Source organism: Pseudochaenichthys georgianus, chromosome 1, assembly GCF_902827115.2.
Source record: "Pseudochaenichthys georgianus chromosome 1, fPseGeo1.2, whole genome shotgun sequence".
NCBI classification, from domain to species: Eukaryota; Metazoa; Chordata; class Actinopteri; order Perciformes; family Channichthyidae; genus Pseudochaenichthys; species Pseudochaenichthys georgianus.
The window spans coordinates 27,708,776-27,730,567 of record NC_047503.1 but is presented as its reverse complement, the minus strand read 5'-3'; the positions used below and the strand labels follow the sequence as shown (position 1 = coordinate 27,730,567).

The window sequence follows — 21,792 nt, the reverse complement described above, 5'->3', positions numbered from 1 at the left end:
ATTATTTTCATTTTCATTGACAGAAGACATCATGAAACAACAGTTGTTGTCATCTGACTTCTATCAAATGTTTCCTTGCCATGAGTACAGTAACAATTGGCTCATCTTACCCCACTCTCCCCTATTATCATACAGTCTGTGGCTTCAACTAGTGATTTCAAAAACAGTTTTCTCAATTGACACTGATCAAGTCTGAACGACCTTACTAGTGGCTCTTTAAGGCACAGTGTTATTTTTAGCTAAATGTTACGTCAGCATGCTTACAATGACAGAGCTAACCTGGTGAAGTTTGGCAGCTTTAATGTTTATAATGTTTATTAACTTAGTTTAGTGCAGTCCAAAGTGGGTAACTATATCACTGTAGTTGAGATATTTCACTCAAAGCCACATATGTCAATCTGATGTTGACAATGGAGGAAAAGTCACCAACATTTTAGGATTAATTGTCTGGGATTCTTTTTTTTAATAAATGTTATGTAAATAGATCCTATTTGTTGAAATACTTCAGTCTGGACCAATGTAATAGACAGAGATCCACAGTATGACCAAACAAACACTTAAGAAGTGTAAATTCATTTTAAGCTGGGGGATATGTCAATGATGCCACCCGTATATTAATATAAATAATCTCCTACATATATATTTTCATTTGTGGTGTTGTTTAGAAAACACTTGTCAATGCCTTTGTAAAAAAACAGAGACATTTATAGATAGATTCCAATTAATGTAACAACCACTATCATTATTGTATTTTGACACTTACCATGCTATTGTGAGACTAATCAGGCACACACAGACATCCATATAACATAAACACTCCCCGTATTACATTACATTATAGACATGCAGGTCTACCTTACAGTTAGAAACAATGAGGCATCACCATGCCATAGTAATCTTTGCCTTGTGCACAATACTAGTGACATAACAAAACAGTATATTATAGTGTTGTATAGAAGACAAAAAGGCCATATACTTTAAAGTGATAAATAAAAGCACTTTTGACACACACAAGGAAAGCCATTTCACTTACTCTGCGTGAAACACTTTCTCAAGAGAATATTTATTTCTTTCAGTGTGATATTATTATAATTTACGGTATATGTATGCTACACACAGATCTACACTGTCTAGCTCTATGTCAAGCCCTAATGGTAGCATCACTGACCCCCCAAAGTCACAGCCCACCTATAATTGCTCTCTCAGAGTTCAATCTGTGTGTGACATGCCGCCCAAGTTTCACCACAGCCCTTGTAAGGGTCTCAAAATCATTTGACACTTTAGTGCTACTTTTCTGCCCCCAACTCCCATAGAGACACCTGGCGGTACGGAGACACCTCAGGGTGGCAATATTTAACATGGCGATGTTCGTTTTTTCACCCTCCCTCCTTTCAGAGTCACCTGCTAACATAACCCTCCCTGCCTGGGCCAAATGTGCTGTCCAACCATCTAGAGTCTACACACTCAGTGTATCTCTTGCAGAGGTGTATACACTCACACAAGACCATTGAGTAAAACTGAAGTAACAAAAAGAAGGAAGGAGGTATTTTCCTGGAAGACACTGGGGATTTTTTGGAGTATTTCTTTTGTGATCTCTAAAATCATGGAGTACTGCTTTTTCAAAGGATTCCTTGTGGTTTTGTTGATACAGCAATGCACAACTGAAGGTAGGTTGGATTTTCAATGTGACGATATGTTTGTATTTTGATGAAAAGAGTAACACCTACACATTGACCACTCATTTATTCCCAGTAGCCTTGCACCTAGATCTGATGTGGTCGTGATGTGATTGTTCCATTTATGAATAATTATATAATCAACCAATCATTAAGAAATCGACAAAATGCTGGTATATTGCCCATAAGGTTATTTGCAGTGATTATGTTGCTACATATGGCACTATATATATTCACCCCACCACTGAAATCCTTTGACTTATTCCCCTAGTTGCCAACGTTCCTTTATCGTTAGTATCACATACAGCACACCATGTATCATATGTTCCAGGTGTGTCACAAGTTAACAGCAGCTACAAATCATCGAACATATTTGATACTATCTCCTAGATCTCGCCACATCGATCCAATCGTCCTCAGTGGTCACCCTGCAAGATGACCAAGCCCTACTCCAGGAACCAGAGCTGCCCCCTGCAGAGGTTTTGCCTGTGGTGGCCCCCCCTAGCCTAAAAGAGGTGCAACAAGCTGTGCAGGAGGCCTCAGAGCAGGTGGAAACTCATGGGGCAGAGGAAGTGCTGAAGGACCTGTTAGAGAGGGTGGTGGAAGCTGCACTGGGGCAGGTGGAAGGAGGAGGTGAAGCAAGAGCAGAGGAGACAGCGGTGCAGGAAGTGGTTGTGGAGGATGAAAATGAAGAGACTGAAACTGAAATCAAGGCAGAGGTGTTGGAGCAGGCAGTGGAAACAGAGATGGACGGTGGAGATATGGGTGCAGAGGAGGAATATACTATAGGAGAGACGCAGGAGGTAGCAGGGGTGGATGCAGTTGAAGATGAAGCCGAGGAGGGCAAAGCAATTGTTGAAGGGGAGGGGGAAACTGCAGTTGGATCTGATGTGGAGACGATAGAAGGTGGAGAAACTGGAAGTAGAGAGGCAGAAGGAGTGGAGGTTTTGAATGAATCTCTAGACACTGGGGTCAGTCAGGAGATTGTTGAAGAAACTGTTGCGGCTTTGGAAGAGACAGGAGAATATTTAGCAGTTGAGGAAGCAGGGGTGGAGGACGGCGAGGAGCAGGTTGTGTTGGCGAAAGAAAAAGGGGCAGCTGCAACAGAATCAGAGGAGGTAGAGGAAACTCCAGATATTGAGGAGGTGGCAGGAGGGGAAGAACCTGAGCAAGAGACTGTGGAAGAGTCTGACCCTAGCCTAGTGGCTGATGTTGAGGATGTATGGGGACAAGAAGAATCTCAGGTAGATGTTCTGGAAGGTGAGGAGATAGCACCACCTTCTGATGATTATGACATAGAGACCACACAAACTGTAGTCGGAGAGCCAGTTGAAGAGGACGAGGATCAGAATAACATAGTGAAGGACAACCAAGGACCGGAGGTAGAGGACGAACAAGTCCATTTAGTGGTGGAGGAAGGTGCAGCTGAAGAGGTAGAAGCAGAAGGTACAGAAGCAGAAGGGGGGGAATTACATGGAGAGAGTTTAATCATTGAGGAATCAGTGGCATTGGAAAATGAGGGGGGTGACCAACAAGCAGGAGAAGAGGAGCAGATTGCTTTGGAGACTTCACATGGCAGTGAAAAAGAGGAACAAGGTGAGACATGGGTAATTCTAATGGAATTGAAAGCTGACTTTAGGATTCAGTGTGGAGGTCTGAGACCATACCCTATTGAATATACAAACAATGTCTAAAACCTCAGAATCCAAAAACAAAAAGCTCCATATTTTAGCTTCCCAATTATCTCTACTTTCAGTACATTCTTATCTTACAATTATCTGAACTGTTGAATATGTAAAACCTGTTCATAATTTGGGTCACGAAAACCTAAAACTAAAACTGCAATGCTATTTGCCTTTAAACACGCAGTTGCATTGTTTGCATCTTAACCTACTTTAAGAGAGGAAAGCTCCTAAATGAATATTATAAGCCCCTTCAATACATTTTCAAATATCATTGGTTCCCACCATCTTTTGTCCACATTATGGCTGGATGGCAAATGAGCATGGTTTTGAAATATTTTCAACAACCTTTTGTTAGAAAACATTTGAATAAATGTTTACTTAGAATATTCTGACATGAACATGAATAATTTATTCGTCAAAACTTCTTAAATTCTCTTGACTATCCCAATGAGAATTGGTCCACATGAAACTAGACTGATATCATACTGTATACACATTCTTCCCAGTAAACATGAATGTGACACTGTGAATACGCTTACAAATCATGAAGCACCTTCAAATCTCTGCTGCAGCACATCTATGCATTATTCTACATTCCATAGGTCCACTCGACAAACCCTAAACCTTGACCTCTTGGCTTCATTTTCATGTATGTGTCACATACCAAACCCCTCTTCTAGAAGTGCTGGTGATCTCTGCCTCAGAGCTGGAGGAAGGTGATGAAGCCACAATAGAGCAGAGCCCTGAACACCAGGCTCCCACCCCCAGCCTGTCTCTAGTTTGGGTGGAGACTGGAGAAAATACCCTTCTTGATGAGAAAACCAACAATGGCAATGAGATCATCACCCCTACTGAAGACCTTTTGCCACTTGACCCTGTTGAGGTCCAACCTACACTGGGTAATTCTGTGAAGGATGTCCCAGCTGAACCCGCTCAGACAGAAATGGAGGAACCAGGGGAGGCCAATGAGCTGGTGGAAGATACAGCTGAAAACACAGGTAAAATAAAACATGAAAACATTTACAATTCTAAAGGTAAACACAACATATCACAAATGACTCCTTGGGTTCATATTCACTCTTCTGGTTTTGATTTTACTGTCTCAAGTGAGGGAACAATTATATGTACAGTACTGCAGCTCTCAAGTGTAGTTTCAGAACTCGCAGATCCAACTATAAATGGGTTGATATGAGAGCAGATTTTCTGAAGCTTAAAACTTGGGTAGATAAAGCAGAAAAAAACATCCTGATTCTGCCAGCAAGATATGCAGATGGCCAAGTTGATGTTGTTCCACTTGAATAAACAGTTAAGCAGGCTAACTACATAGTGACTGCTGGGGGAAGACCAAACAGTTGGGAGCACCCCATCATAGAGTAATATGCTATTTTCTGGCTCCCTGGAATAGATAAGAAGTATTTACTTTGTGTTGTTTCTATGCCCCTATGTATCACATACATGCCCTTTGAGATGGCAGAATTCAAAATAGCTCGATGGTAGATTGTGTAAAGTGACATGACAGTGAAAAACAGGATTTATCTTTCATGGAAAAATGTCATTTAAAAGGCTAAAAGAGTTTGGGGTTTCAGAGTACATCAAAAGAGAGACAGTTGATTCAGTTGTAGTAAAGTGTAGTGCATCATATGTAATGTTTCCTACTCTTATGCAATCATTTTTTATCCTCTCTGTCTAGAAACAAGTGATCTGGGCCTGGATGTGTGGAAGATTGTGGCTATTTCTGCCGCAACCTTTTTGGTTTTGGAGACCGTCATCATGATTGTCTATATCCTCAAATGTCGTAACAAAAATAGGTAGGTACCTGTACCTGTGTACTCACATAAAGGCCTTCATTTTCTGGTGGATTGTTATTACAATCCACATTTCCTTAACTTAAATACTCCCCAACTATTAGCAGATACTATTTCCTGTAGCCTGCCATTCAGTGACAACATTTAATAAGACTGAGCTGAACAGAAATAGATTTTCATTACAGCCCTAATTTTACCACACTGTAACGTGAATGTGTTCTGGCAAAAATATGCTATTGGTCTCTCTTTTTGTATGAATAAATATCGAAATAATAATTGCATTCACACTTGTACCAACCATATCCCAGTTCCTCTTCTCTAGCTGAAATAGGCAATCTAACTGCTAGCAGAAGTACCAACAGTGCTGTAATAACAGATGGGACTTACAGCTTGATTGCTTCTGATGTTGCCAAAGCTACAGCTAACATTTCCCCACTGAAAGATGATGACATGGGGAGACTTTGCTAAGTATTGGTTTAGTATAGCTCTTAGGGACATTTCATTGGTAATAGACTGTACAATTTATTTTTGATTGTTTTTCTACAGGACCCTTTGAAGCATGTAGTTAATTTGAAGACAGGCAACAGGAATATATGAGATTTTGTTGTGTGTGTGTGTGTGTATGCAGTACCCCTGGCCTACAGCGGGCATGTGAGGAAGGGTGTGTTGAACCGGAGGCAGCTACAGGAGGGGACTGCAGTGATGACACACTTCCTGCAGGCAATGGGGACGCTCAACAGTATGTCACACATAACATATTTTTTTTCTATCCATCTATCTATCTATCTATCTATCTATCTATCTATCTATCTATCTATCTATCTATCTATCTATATATATATATATCTCTCTATATCTCTATATACCTATCTATCCATCCATCCATCCATATCTCTATCTAGATAAATACAAAATTATTAACACAGATTACACTTAATGACAAAGATCTCCAAACATTGTGATTAACTGGGAGCTGAAAATACCATATGCAGGTCTTTCTGTTAAATCGTTGACATGATCTCACTGAGCTCAGACAGCACGCCTTTGCTAGGCTTTTCGTTCTCTCACATATTTCTCCTTAGAGTCCGATGTTGTTGTTACCACCAAACTACAGTATCAGTTGTCACTAACACTAGCCGGATGTCAGATTTGCCCATTTCAGTCGACTAAATGTTGTGCACTGACCTGAAAACGTGTGGTTCATAGGAACCACCAGTTGTGTGCTTCTCAGCTGATTCCCTCCAGGCTGTTTTGTAAGCTATGCACTCAGGAGGCTGCTCACTTGGTCACATGAGAGTGTGAGTCCTGTGAACCCACAGCATTAACGGGTATTAATACTATTCTTCCTAATCAGACTAGCAGGCTCGGATCAATAATAAGCTAAAGGTGTGTGAGGCAGTGACCATGTGCAAGTGTGGGGTGAGAATGTATGTAAAAAATAAATATTCTATGCATAGAAAAAAAAAGCCTCATATGCATACAGTTATATGTATGTGATCCACTGAGACTGTTAAGTATGTTAGTGAAAGTGTACAAGACACGAAGTGAAATCTGATGTGTTCCTGTGTGCACAGACGATAACAAAGCATCACTGAATTATTAAACAGTTGACAGAGTCATCTTGGAATGTGTCCTTGTTAAGAGATTTCATAGCAGCAGCGACAATCCAGAGAAGGGAAACTACTAAAAAGGCTGCCAACAACAGCAAAAGTCACTTTCAGAATTCTCAAGTGTCGCACCATTTTCAGAAGTATCAACTCAACGACAAAGGCAAAAAGCGCTGCTCCCTGTACACACAAGGATGTCAGAAGCCTCAATGCAAAGCGATCAAATTCAGTGAGTGCAGGTGAACATTGAGATCCAGTCATGTAAATTGTGGAAAACTTAATGTACTTCTTTAGCTTAGAGCAGCGGTGTCAAACTCAATTTCATTGCGGGCCACATTCGCATAAAGGTTGCACTCAAAGGGCCGGTTGTAACTATATAAATATATAATATATATTTAAAATAATGTATTATATTACATTATTGCCTCTGAATTGGATTATTATCGGATAGGATAATAACTTAGTAATTAACTACGTCTGAAAGCAGAAGTCCAGGGCAAATAATTGCAAGTCTCTTCAGTGCGCATGTCACAAAACGAGATGCATTGTGGGACATGTAGTTTATGGGCTGCTTCTGTAAAGTGGCATGTAACCGTATAATAAACGTAATATATTCTTTGCAAGCTCTTGCGGGGCCACATGAAATGAAGTCGCGGGCCGGATTTGGCCCCCGGGCCTTGAGTTTGAGACCCCTGGCTTAGAGTCTTTACCCATTTAGAAATGTAAGGAAACGGTTCTTTGTAAAGCAGATAAAGAAACATAGCTACTGTTTGTTTTAGGTGTTTTATCTTAGTTACACTGGTCTCTTTCCCTCGCTCTACTTGGGTACATGCATCAACGCAGGCAGTTGTTACAGAAAAGAAACAACATTTCTAATTAAATACATTTGAAAATAACAAAACCTTTACACGATCCAAGCCCAAAGCCTAACAAATCCGCTCCAACCTGACCTAGAAAACCAACTTTGCCAGGTAACAGAATTATATTATCGCAACTTGCCAGATGACAGCAGAGGAAGTTATGAATTCCCTAAATGTATTCTTGGTGATATGCCGTCCTTCAGCGTACATGCTTGAAACATTTGGAATGACATTAAAGTGGTGGTTTGCATACCCTTGAGAGTAATTCAACTAAGGCATTGCAAAGTGCATTCAGCATTTCGGGAAATTATTGCACCCAGGACATTGTAACCTGCGATACAATAATGCTGAATTATCTATTTATAACGGGTTGTGTCATTACCTCCCAGCGTATCTCCGTCCACAGTTTGTAAGCTTCTCCATCTGGTGCACCATTAAATAAACAGACCTAGCGGTGTATTAGCATTTGCTCGCAGCACCATTATCAACAGCAGTTCAACAAACATTATGAAAACACCAAATTAAGTTATGCTTGTATTTGACTGGTAAGCTCAGTGTCCCATCAGAATGAGCTTTTCTGTATTATCATGTAAAGCAGAACGATTGTATTCTCATTTGGAACAGGTACAGTAGCTTCTATATTAGGCACTCTGTCAGTGAGTATTACTGCTGTCAAACAGTCTATTCTCTTTCTGCAAACTGTTAAATGGATGCCAACTGCGCTTCTGTCCTCTCTTCCAGGATAGCGCCATTTGACCCATCTGATGTGGTTTCAACCCTGGCCCAAAACAAAGAGCAGCATGAAGAGGAGCATGCGACAGCCATGTCCGACCTCCCGCCCCGCTCCGCAGAGGAGTCGGCCAACACTGGAGCAGGACCAGACTCCTCACAAGACCTCAGGACTTCCGTTCTCTAGGGGATCCAACAGTTTTGTCTGTTCCTACTGTATCTAAATAAAACCCAACAAGCCACTCTCCATCCATGCACCCAATCCTACTCCCCCAGAAACCCAATGAATTACCCTGTATTCTCGAACCTAACCCACACAGACAGCCTTGGATTCTGACTGTAATAACTACTGTATATGTAACACATTTGTATTTGGTGTTTATGATTGCTTGTCTGTCTGTATGAGTGTAAATTGAAAGAAAAATATACTGTCACATAGTTGGCATGTGTGAACATGTAGAACTAGAAGTGTGCATTAACAGGTGAGCACACTGTGAATGTGTGAACAGGAAGAAAATGTTTTAAAGTAATATGTGCATGTATGAGAGTGTGCGTAAATGTGATAAAAGTGAGTTAAGTTAGATTTCTGTACGTTCTTTAGGATAGAATGAAATTGTTAGGTAAATGTTATTCATGCTGGCCACATCAGTCACACTTTATGAAGCGTTTGCAAATAACATAAAAGGGGCAGTGGGTTTGATACATTCTCCCATTTTATTGGCAATTCTGAAGATGCTTTTGCAGAAGCAAAGACATCTGCAAAGTCTCATTGAAATGTACACTGGCTAACTATAATAAAAAAAAGATTTTTACATTATTGACATGACATTTAAAATAGATTTTTATTCTACATATTTTTGACCTATTTGTCATCATTAGTGATTTAGTAGTACCAAATAAAAATGATAATGTTGACTCTCTTCTTTCCTTCTTGCCTCCCAGTATGGATCATTCTGTACTCTGCAGAACACAATCTGAATTCTACAGTTATTTGAGCTCACAAATTAAGTAATTAGAGGAGGTAAATTACTAATTTGTGCAAACAAACTATAATGAAGTATTCTCTACAGATTACAAACCATCTCAATGTTGTTGAAAGTAATTACATTTGCTCATGCATGTATGACTGATGCCATCTCACAGTTAGTCTTTTATTGTGTGAGAGACCGCACAGACCGGCGTCAGTTGGGTTATGATCACAAGGCATATTATGAATGCTGTGTGTGTGTGTGTGTGCGTGCGTGCGTGCGTGTGTGTGTGTGTGTGTGTGTGTGTGTGTGTGGTCTGGTCATGCGCTCAATAGCTATTTAAGCCAGGAGAGGGAAATGGGCCGACTCTTGGGGTCCTACTGTTCTGAAGAAAGAGAGGAGCAGCATGCACAGTCAGAGGTAGGGGAAACATTTTACACTGATGCTTTTTCCCATAATGAACTGTAATATTCATTAAGTCTTAAAACTTAACGGTGCAAATGATTGCTTCAGCACTGTTTAGAAACTGAAAGCGTATATGTAACTAATGTACAATTAAGCTATTGATAACAAATAAAGAATTAAAATAAAGTTTTGTTTTACATGAGGATAGACAACATGTTTAAAAAAAATAGCTCATGTTGCACTTGTTGAGTACCATTTTGGTAGTGATTTCAATCATTTATGAAATACAGTATCTCAGCAAACGCTCAACGTGTAAAGCATTTTCTCCACGTTTTCTTTTTGCTTGAATGGGTAACTTTTTTCAGTGGTGGTTATCACTGTTTCGTTGAAAGTAATTGCTCCTGCCAAACTATTAGTCACTCCTTCATTCATTCCTAATCAACAAGCCTCAAAAGACAAGCAAATCTTAAAAAAAAAGAAGCAAATCATGTCTTGCCGTCTGTCGTTGAAAGCATTTCTGAACTTGTAAGAGTTGAAAGCTAATGGCTTTGTGAGTTATGAATAATGACTCGCAGTGCCTACAGGGGCGTGTAAGAAGTGAAGTTTCAGAATAATGTTAAGACAATTCGTTTTAACAAGAGAACAAGTGAGTTGTTCTTGAGCCTAATTGAAGTCTATGTCTGCAGTGTATGGAATTTTTTGTCTTCATCTTACCAAAATTGTGCTGGGATAACCCATGGCCCCGTAGCTACAACCCTGAACACAATGTGGCTTTGAAAAAGCTAGCTGTAACAAATCAGATCAAGTTAAATCTGTAGGACTATGGTTGTGTTTCCAACCTTGTTATTTACTTATTCTCAAATGTATCCTCTCTTGATTTTGGTAGCATGTGGCGAGTGGGTCTCCTCCTGGTGACCCTGTGTGCCACCCTAACGCTGGCCCAGTTCCCCCGACAGTGCGTCACTCCTGAGGGTCTGCTGAGTGGCCAGTGCTGCCCGTCCCCTGCGGGGGTGGCAGGGGATGAGTGTGGCTCCAGCACAGGAAGAGGGCAGTGTGTGGCCATCGCAGCAGACAACCGCCGCCATGGACCCCAGTACCCTTACGCTGGGCGCGATGACAGAGAGAGGTGGCCGCTGAGATTTTTCAACCGCACTTGCCAATGTAACGGGAATTTCAGTGGCTACAACTGTGGGCAGTGTCGACACGGGCTGACTGGACCAAACTGTGATCAAAGGATCTCTGTGGGTAAGAGAATGGATGCTGCCTAAACTCAGCACTGGCAGCCTGAAAATGCAATGTTTATCTTAATATTTAATATCTCGGTGGGCCTCAGAGAAATAGGGCAATATATCTGTTGAAGAAATGAGGGCAGCATTTATTGTTAGGAAAACTTCTGTGTTAATTTTTAAGAACATTTTCTTCCCTCCTTTCTTCCCTCACCTCAAAACCCCTTATTCTTCCCCCTACTGTCATCCTCCACCCCTTTAACCTCGCTCCAGTGAGAAGAAATATCATGCAGATGAGTACAGCTGAGAAGCAGGCATTTGTGAACGGCTTGGACCAAGCTAAGACGACTGTTCACCCTGACCTGGTCATCTGTACACGACGGTATACATACACATACAATAAACATCATTTTGCTATAATACATTATTCCATTCATTTTCTATGGACTTGATTATGAGATAAATAATGCAAAAAATATTTAAAATTGATTAAATGGAGTCCTTTGAAAGGGAGATTGATCTTTATTCTGCCAGTCTTCCGTCTTGTCTGTGGAAGACACAGCTGAGCTTTGCCCAAGAACCTGCGGGCTTAGTCTCGCTGAGTCTGGCAGTTGAAAGCTGAGTAATATTAGAGTGATCCCATGCTGTGTTTTTAAAGTTATCAATTCAATCTTAAGATGTATCGTGGCAGCTTTCTGTTTAAGCTGCAGGCGGATGTGCACATTATGAGTTAAGGCAAGGGTAAAGAGCTTTATAATGTTCTAGTAACAGTACACACCTGTGAATAACCTATTTTATTAAATCAGTTGAGGATTAGGTATATTCTTTTTTGAAGCAGTTCTCATCAGCAGGTAGAAAGAACCCTTTCAACCTCATGATATGTTATCATTTCTCCTGTATCAATGGGCACACCCAGGATCACAGCTGCAGGCCTCATATTTGAAATCTTTTCCCTGTTGGCTCTTACACAGAAATAAAATGTGCATGCAGTGCCTTACAAATTTACTTCAACTTAAAACATATATTATCATCCATAATACGTTTTTAGACTTTCTTCATTGTAGAATGAGAGGATAATTGCAGAGCACTGTGTAGGAAAAAACACAAGGTGACATTTATCTGCTGCTTCTTTCATCTGAAGGTACCAGGAGGTGTTTGGGCCTGATGGCAACACCCCGCAGTTTGAGAACGTCACCATTTACAACTACTTTGTTTGGAGCCACTACTACTCTGTCAGTAAAACGTACCTCGGGTCGGGCCAGACCAGCTTTGGAGGCGTAGACTTCTCCCACGAGGGCCCGGGTTTTGTCACCTGGCACCGCTTTCATCTGATTCAACTGGAGAGAGACATGCAGGTGAGAAGAGGGAAGGGAGGGAGGGAGGGATAAAGATGGGGATTGTGAAAAGGAAAAGGAGAAGGGGAAAGGGGAGATGGCCTTAGCGCTGATGGAGTGATGACATAAGTCAGGACCATAGAATCTATGAAGAGAGGAGGAATAAAAGAATGTAAGGATTTGAAGTGATGAAGACAAGGGATGAGGACAGAGAGAGGTACAAAGGGTAATGGTTAAGAACATTGGGGTTTGAAAGGGCAACGCTAGCGGATACCAATATACTTCATATGATCTTTTTTGGGGTAAATGTAATTTTCTACATGTTCTGTAATAATTGATGCCTCCAATGTCCAACTTCTTTCTCTCCATATATGCAGAACATGCTGGGCGACTCCACCTTCGCCTTGCCCTACTGGAACTTTGCCATCGGAGGCAGCGAGTGTGACATCTGCACCGACGAGCTGCTCGGAGCCAGGAGCTCCTTCGACATGAGCTCCATCAGCCCCAACTCCGTGTTCTCCCAGTGGAGGGTCATCTGTGAGAGTGTGGAAGACTACGACACCTTCGGCACCATCTGCAACAGTGAGGACACATGCAGGAACACACCATGTACCGCACTGGGCAGGGAAGCAGTGTTGATTTACAGAGTAGTCTCAGCTGGATCAGAAAAGAGGGCAAAGAGCTCCTAAAGAGAGCATGTAGAACATAAGCTGCTATAAATAATACCTCACAGCTGCCGCATTCAATATTGCCCGCTGTTGCTACAGTTTGTTTGAAACAACTCAACTTTGAAGTTGCTGTGTGCATCCAAAGTGCTGCATCTTAAAACTGTATTTTAAAACGTTTTTCACTAAGTCTAGTTTCTCCATAGCAGCCATCAGCACAACCCGTTTTTCAAGTCTTAATTCCCAATGGGGTAAGGAGTTTAGTCAAGAATATGGCAACTATGTGTAACACTGTAATAGGCTAGACTTAATGTGATCAGATTTGCAGGGATTGGATCTCATTCCACAGTGGTACCAGATTACAACCCTACTTTTGCTTAAATTTTCAAACACACTACATTCATACACATTTTTTTTCCACTGGTGTCGAGGAATCAAAGAAGAATGTCAATCCTCTTTTAGCGTGGGGCTCTACTACAAACAGGGAAAGGGGCTTTTTTGAAACAATTGCATATGTATAAGACAAAAGCTGGGGTCATTTGGTAACAGGTACAACATGTGAGTGGCTAACGTGTGAGTGATCTGTCTCATTAATCCCCTTATGCGGCTTTCACACCAGCGCTTTCAGTTTCTAGCTCCGAGCGGGAGCTTTTCTGGTTCAGCTCCGGTTTCCCTTTTCAGCTCCCGCTCTGTGCACACCGCCCACTGGCGCCCCAGAGCTGCCCCTGCTGCGTCATGACGTCAACGTTTACATCGCTGATTTGCTCCCTAACGGCACCCATTACGGCGCTCACAACAACAACAACAGCGTCGGGTCGATGATCGTGTTGCTTTTAATCACACGAAGCCAGAATAAATTGAATAACGACTTCTCCAACCTTATACTTTGCTCCAGAGTGCCGTGGTTCATTGTTTATTAATGTGTTTCTGCAGCATTTACCGACCGCTGCAGTGCTGCTCTTCCACAGGAGTTTATTCTCCCGTTAGCTCCCGGTTAGCTCACACTGCAGCGGCCGCTCTAAAGTATTCACTGTCTGACTCACACACGCAGCTGATGCATATCCCCAGTTCCCTTAGCCTAAGTGAATGTGTGTCAGTCTGAATTGACACTGTTTGGTATCACAACGCTGTTATGAAAGTTTCTCTGGTATAAAACGGGTGATGTTAGCATAGCAACCGAAGCTAAACTGACTACTTGCATCAGATAGCTGCAATAATACAAAACAACACGTCTGCCTCTCTCCACAATGATCGACAACAGTGAACGGATGGTCAAAGTAAGGTACAAATAAACAGAATCACACGAAGCCTGGTTAGTGTTGCCTGACTTTATAAAGTGTGTTTATAAGCACTACTGCTTGTAGGCAGGCATAACAGTCGACCCATGGGAGGTGGGTTTAGTTTCCTGCACGCCTCGACGTAAGAGAGACGTAAGCGACGTCGCCTCTTAGCTCCAAAGCTCTTGCCTCTGGACCGACAATTTTTTGGAGCTGGAAATGAAGCGGATTCCGGAGCTAAGAGCCGGCGCCGCTGCGGTGTGAACAGGAAAACCCGGCGCTTTTCAGGCTCTAGCTCCGAGCCGGAGCTGAAAAGGCGCTGGTGTGAAAGGGGCATTAGAGAGTCATGACAGGCCCTGTGTTTCCTGCATCAACAAGCATCATCTCCTTAAATGGGTTAGGGGGGTTGCCTCATTTGTGCATGTGCTTGCTGAAGACAGGAATCTAGCAGTCTACCGGTTCCTTTGATCTGAGGGAATAATCTTCAAACAGACAGACAACTCAGTTATGTACCCTTCTGTTTATGTGATCTTGTGTGTGTTTGTGTAGGTGTGGGAGAGAACGCACACAAAAAAGAGATCATGCATGCGAGAAGGGAAAAAAAACAACAACTTCTGTTCAGTCACAGAGCTCCCACTCAATACTGTTGACTTTTAGTGAATAATTAAAAAAGAAAACTGCCATCCTGTCATGTTAAGGACTGATCAAACTAGTCGAGCCTCCCACATAGAATTAGAAAGTAGTTCAATACATTTCTTATAATCTTTCTTTTGGTTTCTGTGGGGACAACTGGCCTGAATCTGAACTGAAATTCCCTACCAACCATAAAATATACAACCGTCACTGTCGAGTTATCTTCTTTCCGAGTGTAAAGGTAACTATATTGGAGAACATTATCTTTGACCTTCGGTTCTGTCCTTGTCACACAGGCACAGAGACCAGTCCCATCAGGAGGAACCCAGCGGGGAACGTGGCGCGGCCCATGGTGCAGAAGCTGCCCGAGCCCCAGGATGTGTTGGACTGTCTGGAGCTCAACGCCTTCGACACTCCTCCTTACTACTCCACCTCCTCTGAGAGCTTCAGGAACACCATTGAAGGTGAGCAGTTACTTCTCATGGGTTAGAATCAAAGCACCTGATAGTTCAGCCAAGACTCTTTCCTCACATGAGAAGTTAGCTTTCATTTAAAGGTCACCTATTATGCATAAGCCACTTTTTCATGTCTTTTATACATCAACATGTGTCCCCTCTGTGTAAAGAGATTCTGAAAGTTTCAGGAAAAAATATTCGCTCCCTTTTCGTCCTGATCCATTTATATAAAAACATGTCTGAAAATGAGCTGATCAGAATTTGGCAATTTTGTGATGTCATAAGGGTTTTTTTGGGTCGTGAAACCATTAGCCAATCACCAACCAAGGTAACACCTGTCCCGCCCACCTTATCACCCGAATGTCCTCCTAGAGCACCATGGTGTTATTTTTAACCAAATATCTCTCAGAGGGGCGTGGGGAGTGGCTCCTTATTTTCATCTAAAGTAAAAGACAGAGAATCAGCACTTTTGAAACAGGGCTGAAACAGAGGGGTTTATGGGATGCTAAAATGCATGATCTGTTTGGTATTTCAAGCAAAACACTTTGACATGTTTTGTATATATCTGAGACCTATTATATATTGATGAAAAACAGTATAATAGGGGACCTTTAATGTCTTCTTTTCAATGTTCCAGGTTACAGTGCCCCTCAGGGGATGTACGACCCGGTGGTCCGAAGCCTCCACAACTTGGCCCATCTCTTCCTCAACGGGACAGGCGGACAGACTCACCTCTCGCCCAATGACCCCATCTTTGTCCTATTGCACACATTCACTGATGCAATCTTTGACGAGTGGCTCAGCAGACACCAACCCGGTACACAAAGAATGAAGTACATGGAGGTACAGCAAATCACTCAGAGAAATACATGGATAAACCTTATTTTCTCAACCTGCAGGTGAAGTAGTCTACCCCGAGGAGAACGCTCCCATTGGGCACAATCGAAATTTCAACATGGTTCCTTTCTGGCCTCCTGTCACCAATGCTGAGATGTTTGTCGCTGCCACAGAAAACCTGGGATACTCCTATGAGGTCCAGTGGCCCAGTAAGTAGCAGCACACACACATTCACAAAACACAATGACCCCTTATGACCTTTTTGTCCTTTTTCCATAGCTCGTGCCTACACTGTGTCTGAGATCATCACCATTGGCGTTGTTGCGGCGGTGCTGCTGGTGGCAGTGTTGGGGGGTGTCATCGCCTGTGCAGTGCGCGCCCGCTCTTACCGCTCAGCTGAGGCCCTGGAGCCACTGCTGGGAGAAACTTTCCGATGCTACTCAGAGGATGACCGAAGGCTGGACAAATCACAGTCCGTTGTCTAAATCCAAGCCTCGCAAGAGTGGACATAACATTTTAATGCATGTTAGCTTTTTTTTATTCCCATACTTCTTCTAATAAAGTGGAACTGGTTTTGAATCCAGGTTCTGTGTGTCTGTGTCAGCGTATTGGCTATACATTGTAGGGCTGGAGGAGCAGTTTGTGTGACACATACAGCAGGAGAGATCACACTGCAGCCAAGAGGTTGGATTGCCTGGAGCAGCACAGATTTTAATGAATGGGCAAATTGTTGTTGGGCGACAATTATAGGCGATTATTTCTCCCCTTTGCAGTATCTGTTTTAGCTACCAGTTACATGGTGCTCATAGATTCATGAAGACAATGTTCATCTGTAAGATGAATGGCAATCTTTCTATGAGGTTTGATGTACCTATTCCAATCAATTTGTGTAATTCAGTACTATCAGTGTGTGAATTATTAGCAGTGCAATATGAACCGACCACAGACAGGTCTTAATACTTTGATGTGCTTGTCTTCAGCCTAAGGCTAACCAGTAAACCACTATGATGTAATGGTTCTTCTCATCGAGTCAGATCAATTCGATTCAAAGGTCCATGCCTTCATCACAGCACAAACACACCGCCCTCATGTGGACATAACGTATAACTGCCACAGTATAAGATGCTTCAATATACAAATCATGCGCTCACCCCATAATCATTTGTTATAGTTAACACATATATTATAGATTAAAAGCTATATTTCTTTCGACGGAATAAGGTAAAAATGGACACACTGACTTAGTGTCTTAAATCTGAGCAGTTTTAGGTTAGGAACAAATTTGATTCACATTAATCGAAAAATGTCACGGTGGTAAAATAGAAAACAATCATAGAAAATATCAATTAGAAGTCTATGGGGAAAAAAAATGTCTGCTTTCTTAATGAATTAAGAATCGTGCATAAAGTATGAATGAATTATACAAACCATCTAAATTATAGGAAGATTTTCTGCAGTTTTGAAACTCATAACAAGATGATGGGGCATATCATGCGGTGTTTCTCTGCTATAACTGCGTGACGGTGTCTAATTATTTCTCCCTCCAGGCTATGCCAATGAATAAAGCAACATGACATAAGCATGCATGCTCCATTTCCCATTAGTTCAACTCATTTGCTTTTGACAACCTAGACTTACAGTGACATTAAACTGGTGAGACCTACATTTAATTGAATAAGCTGTAATTTACTGTCACTATTGCAGGCTTACAGTATGTATAGTAAAACTTCCAGTCTCAATATTTGTATCTTGCTTTCAGAAAAGCTTGATTGTGAGACTCAGCACTGGACTGAATTGCTTAGGAATGGCACTTTTGCAATGCTTGCTGGTATCTCATGGGAATGGATGGAAAAAAAGGGATTTTCTTTTGGATCCACAATCAGTTGGCTGTTCTTTCTGTACCAGCAGGTTACACTCAGCAAAAAGACAATCCTGAGGATTTATTAATATGGGTAGATGTGACAGTCACAGAACAATCATTTGGCCACTGCTACTTTCCCAAGAGGGAGGGTCATTAGTGCCTTTTATGTCAAGTGTGCTCACATGGAAGTCCTCCAAGCTGCTGTAAAAAGGCATTACAGTTATTCGGCCACATTGGATAGGTCCCACTGTAGGTTTAATATGTGAGGGAAAAGAGGGTGAGAATAGCCATGTGGGGTCCTGTTGCCTGTGGCCTGCTGGCAAATCCTTTATAAATGTTTGAAAGAAAGTGAATTTGAGAAAGCTATTGAAAACAATAAGGTAAGTTTTCTCCCTTCATAATAGAGAAGAAAGAGATATTGCAATGCATCTGCCCAACATAAACTTCCAAAAGAAGTGTATGGAAATTCATTGAAGATCACATCATAACAAATTAGAAAATATGTAGATTTATGTTATAAGATGCCAAACAAGAAGCAGATATTAGCATTTGATCTCCCAGAAACTAACAATTATTATGTTGAAAAACATTCCAGTTGATTTCCAAACAGCATCTAGCCATTTCTCCATCTTAAAACCCTCTTCACGCCAGCCTTTAGGCGAGGCAATTGTTCATCTGGAGAAGGATAAACCAGACTGCGATGGCTGGATTTCAATAAAGCTTGCAATGTGAACAGATGGCTTTGATTAATGCGGAGGTTCTAGACAGGATCTCCCTAGATGCCTCCTCTTTCCTAAATGAGACATTTGTGTGCCAATGAATTGTTTGTCAACTTGTCAACATTAACTCCAGTAATTAAAGGAAAAGTTTTCTGCATTAACAAAAAAATGGCACAGGTTTACTCTCCCTTGGCATTTCTCTAGCTCAGGTTGAGAACGTTTTTTGAGTTGTTTTTTCAGCTTCCTCTAAAATGTTGTACCGCTTATACTTATTGTCCTTAACATTAATTTGTTCCTCTTTAGGCACAGTACAAGAAATATATTAAGATAATTCATGCAAAAATATTATTTCACCAATACAGGATGAGGAAGTGTTATGGGTTTAGATAACACTTGATTAATTATTTAAAATGAACTTTTACCAGCTGCAACATGAAAGCGATGAACACATTAATGCATCAATAATTAGAGTCCCATGCTATACATTATTCTGAAATAGGCCATTCCTCATACTTATTACTTGGAATTGTTTTCATCTTTAAAGGTGGGGTATAGGTAAGTTTGAGAAACCGGCTCGAGATACACTTTTTGTTATATTCCATGGAAATAAGTGCTTTCACAAAAAATCTTCCATTCCATCTGTGGAAGCCGTAGTATTGTAAAAAGCACGACCAATCATTTTAGCCGGCCCGGCTAAAATAACTGGATGGCCTACCTGCCTGTCAGCCTTCCATCTGTGCACAAACTTATCTCGTGCCCTCATTGGTCATGTGTATTTTCAAATTCTAGCGCACTCCAAAATCACCTACCCCACCTTTAAGGTGTTTTTTTGGTTTATGTATACACGGTCGTATTGTCACTTTTATTTAATTACCCTCAGTCTTTTTTCCTCCACTGCCTCTCCTGTTGTCACTGTAGTCTTCTTCTTATTCTAGTGATTTAGTGCTACCCTGTCGTACCATGATAATCTGTGTGACACACACTTGACTAAACTGAGTGACTCTGGATATGTATTCACATTTGACAAAGACCGAAAGAAAGAGTGTGAGAGAGAGAGACAAAGATCAAAACAACGACAATCCAACACCCCCTAAAGAAAATTCTGTTCACTCGTTTGAAAAAGATGCTAAAATATGCAAAACAATTGCATCTATCCTTAAATGTAACTTCAGGCACAGACATCCTTGTTTACAAGTTTAGTTATGGCAGATTTTCTTAAAACTTCTCTATGGTCTGCATCTGTGGAATTTGAAAGTTAAACAATGTGATATCCACTAGCTTATCAGTATTATCCCAGAGAGACAACAGAGAGAATCAAGAAAGATTTCTGTGTTATTCGCATTCCTCATTAAAATATAATCTGCTTTAAGGTGCCTGCTTGTTTCACTACAACATAATACACAGAGGTACAGTACATCAGGAAGTAAGACAGCAGAACAGCATAATTCCTTAACTATAAAAAGTTCTGTATACAAAACTCTAACAAATTAACATTTAATAAGATCCCTTACAGTACATTCAGTCATACAATGTTACACAATCCCAAACCCACGTGTGATGTGGCTCTAAGGACTACTGACATTAATACAATTAAAATAAATGAATGTGAAGAGACCTTAAATGCTACAGTATAAATAAATTCATATAAAACATGTAGTATTTCTAAATAAAGATTGCACATTGCACTATAACAATACTTACTACAACAGATCAAGGTATAAGTTATGAAAACAGTAAGCAATATTAAATAGGTAAATAAATGCACAATATTAAAGATTATTAAAAGATAGATAAAGTACATTGATAAATATAGCAATCATGACACACTTATTGATTAGAATATGAGAATGAAGAAAGAAAAATCAACAGTCTTCTAAAGCAAATGTCCGAAAACCTTATTGCCATACAAAAGATTGGCAGAAGCACTTGGCATGTTGTGGGTCTTAGGAGTTAATCACAGTGGATAACCCTATATGAACAGATGTAAGACAGTAGTAAATACATCTGATATTGTGACAGGAAAATTATCTATTGCATTCATATGCACTGTCGGCAGAATCAGAGGTTTTGGAGATGGTAATTCATTCATGAATGTGTTTACATGGGCAATGATGCATATCATTGCATATCTATATTATAAATACCTCGAACAGGATAAATGCCTTTGTTGCTTCTGCGGTTACTCTAAAATAGCCTGTTTGCAACACAGAGGTAATTTGGATAGGGAAATGAAGATTTTTATAACATACACAAATGATTTCTAATAACACCTTCACAGGAATCTGGGTTTATATTGGGCAATTGTGCACGTTAACGCACCCAGTTGCAGTTAGAGGTAGCTTCCCGAAATTAAACTAGAATTAATTAACAGTTTTTTACTCCTCTATACGACTTTACCTGTCCTGGTTTACCCTTCTCATGTTTGTGTGAGGCTGTGATACCGGGAGGCAGCTACAATTGGACACAGTGGGCTGTGTCTCAAGAAAGTACCGTTAGGACTACAGTTCCCTTGGTCTTCTTGAGGATGTCCACAGCTTCAGCGTGAGTTACCCCCTCTAGACAATGTCCATTCACAGCAATGATCTGATCTCCACGTTTCAGCCGGCCGTCCTCTATGGCCGCCCCCTGTAGAGGACAAGAGCGGTCCTTCACCATGCGCAGATCAGACATAACAAGCTAAAAACACCATTACACACGGTACACCCAAAAGACAAGTAACTGAACTGAAAGGAAATGTAAAAGCTGATATTACATACAGCAATGACAATCGATCACATATACATTTCTGGAAAATAATAGGAAGAATAGCATTATAATAATACATGGGATTTGTATAGCGCTTTTCCTCATGCGCAAAGACGCTTCACATAAAATCAGCATAGAAACATAAACAAAAGTCCTAATCCAAGTGCGGAGTAAAAACGTCGGGGGGTCAGGTGTAATGTTTTCAACTATTGAAACCTTTTTAAAGTTACAGGATATTAACATAATCCTTATTTACTGGCAGATGTTACAAAACTCAAAGGCTCCCAGCCTGTGTGATCCTTTCC

At 41.0% G+C, this 21,792-nt stretch overlaps 2 protein-coding genes across 2 annotated transcripts in view; one reads left to right on the top strand and one right to left on the bottom strand.

The window, feature by feature from the left end:
• The first annotated feature begins 10,621 nt into the window (after nucleotides 1-10,621).
• tyrp1b (tyrosinase-related protein 1b) lies at nucleotides 10,622-16,647 on the top strand. Its single transcript, XM_034094053.1, has 8 exons — nucleotides 10,622-10,980; nucleotides 11,235-11,343; nucleotides 12,103-12,316; nucleotides 12,673-12,877; nucleotides 15,167-15,334; nucleotides 15,963-16,142; nucleotides 16,225-16,371; nucleotides 16,442-16,647. The coding sequence occupies exons 1-8, from the start codon at nucleotides 10,623-10,625 to the stop codon at nucleotides 16,645-16,647; spliced, it is 1,587 nt and encodes a 528-aa protein (XP_033949944.1). The 5' UTR covers nucleotide 10,622.
• Nucleotides 16,648-20,570: 3,923 nt separating this feature from the next.
• The window catches only part of LOC117454210 (multiple PDZ domain protein), a 36,481-nt gene continuing 35,259 nt past the window's right edge, over nucleotides 20,571-21,792 (bottom strand). The window contains exon 43 of the mRNA XM_034093359.1: nucleotides 20,571-21,367. Within this exon, the coding sequence (XP_033949250.1) occupies nucleotides 21,221-21,367 (147 nt within the window). The 3' untranslated portion in view covers nucleotides 20,571-21,220. The remainder of the gene's footprint in view (nucleotides 21,368-21,792) is intronic.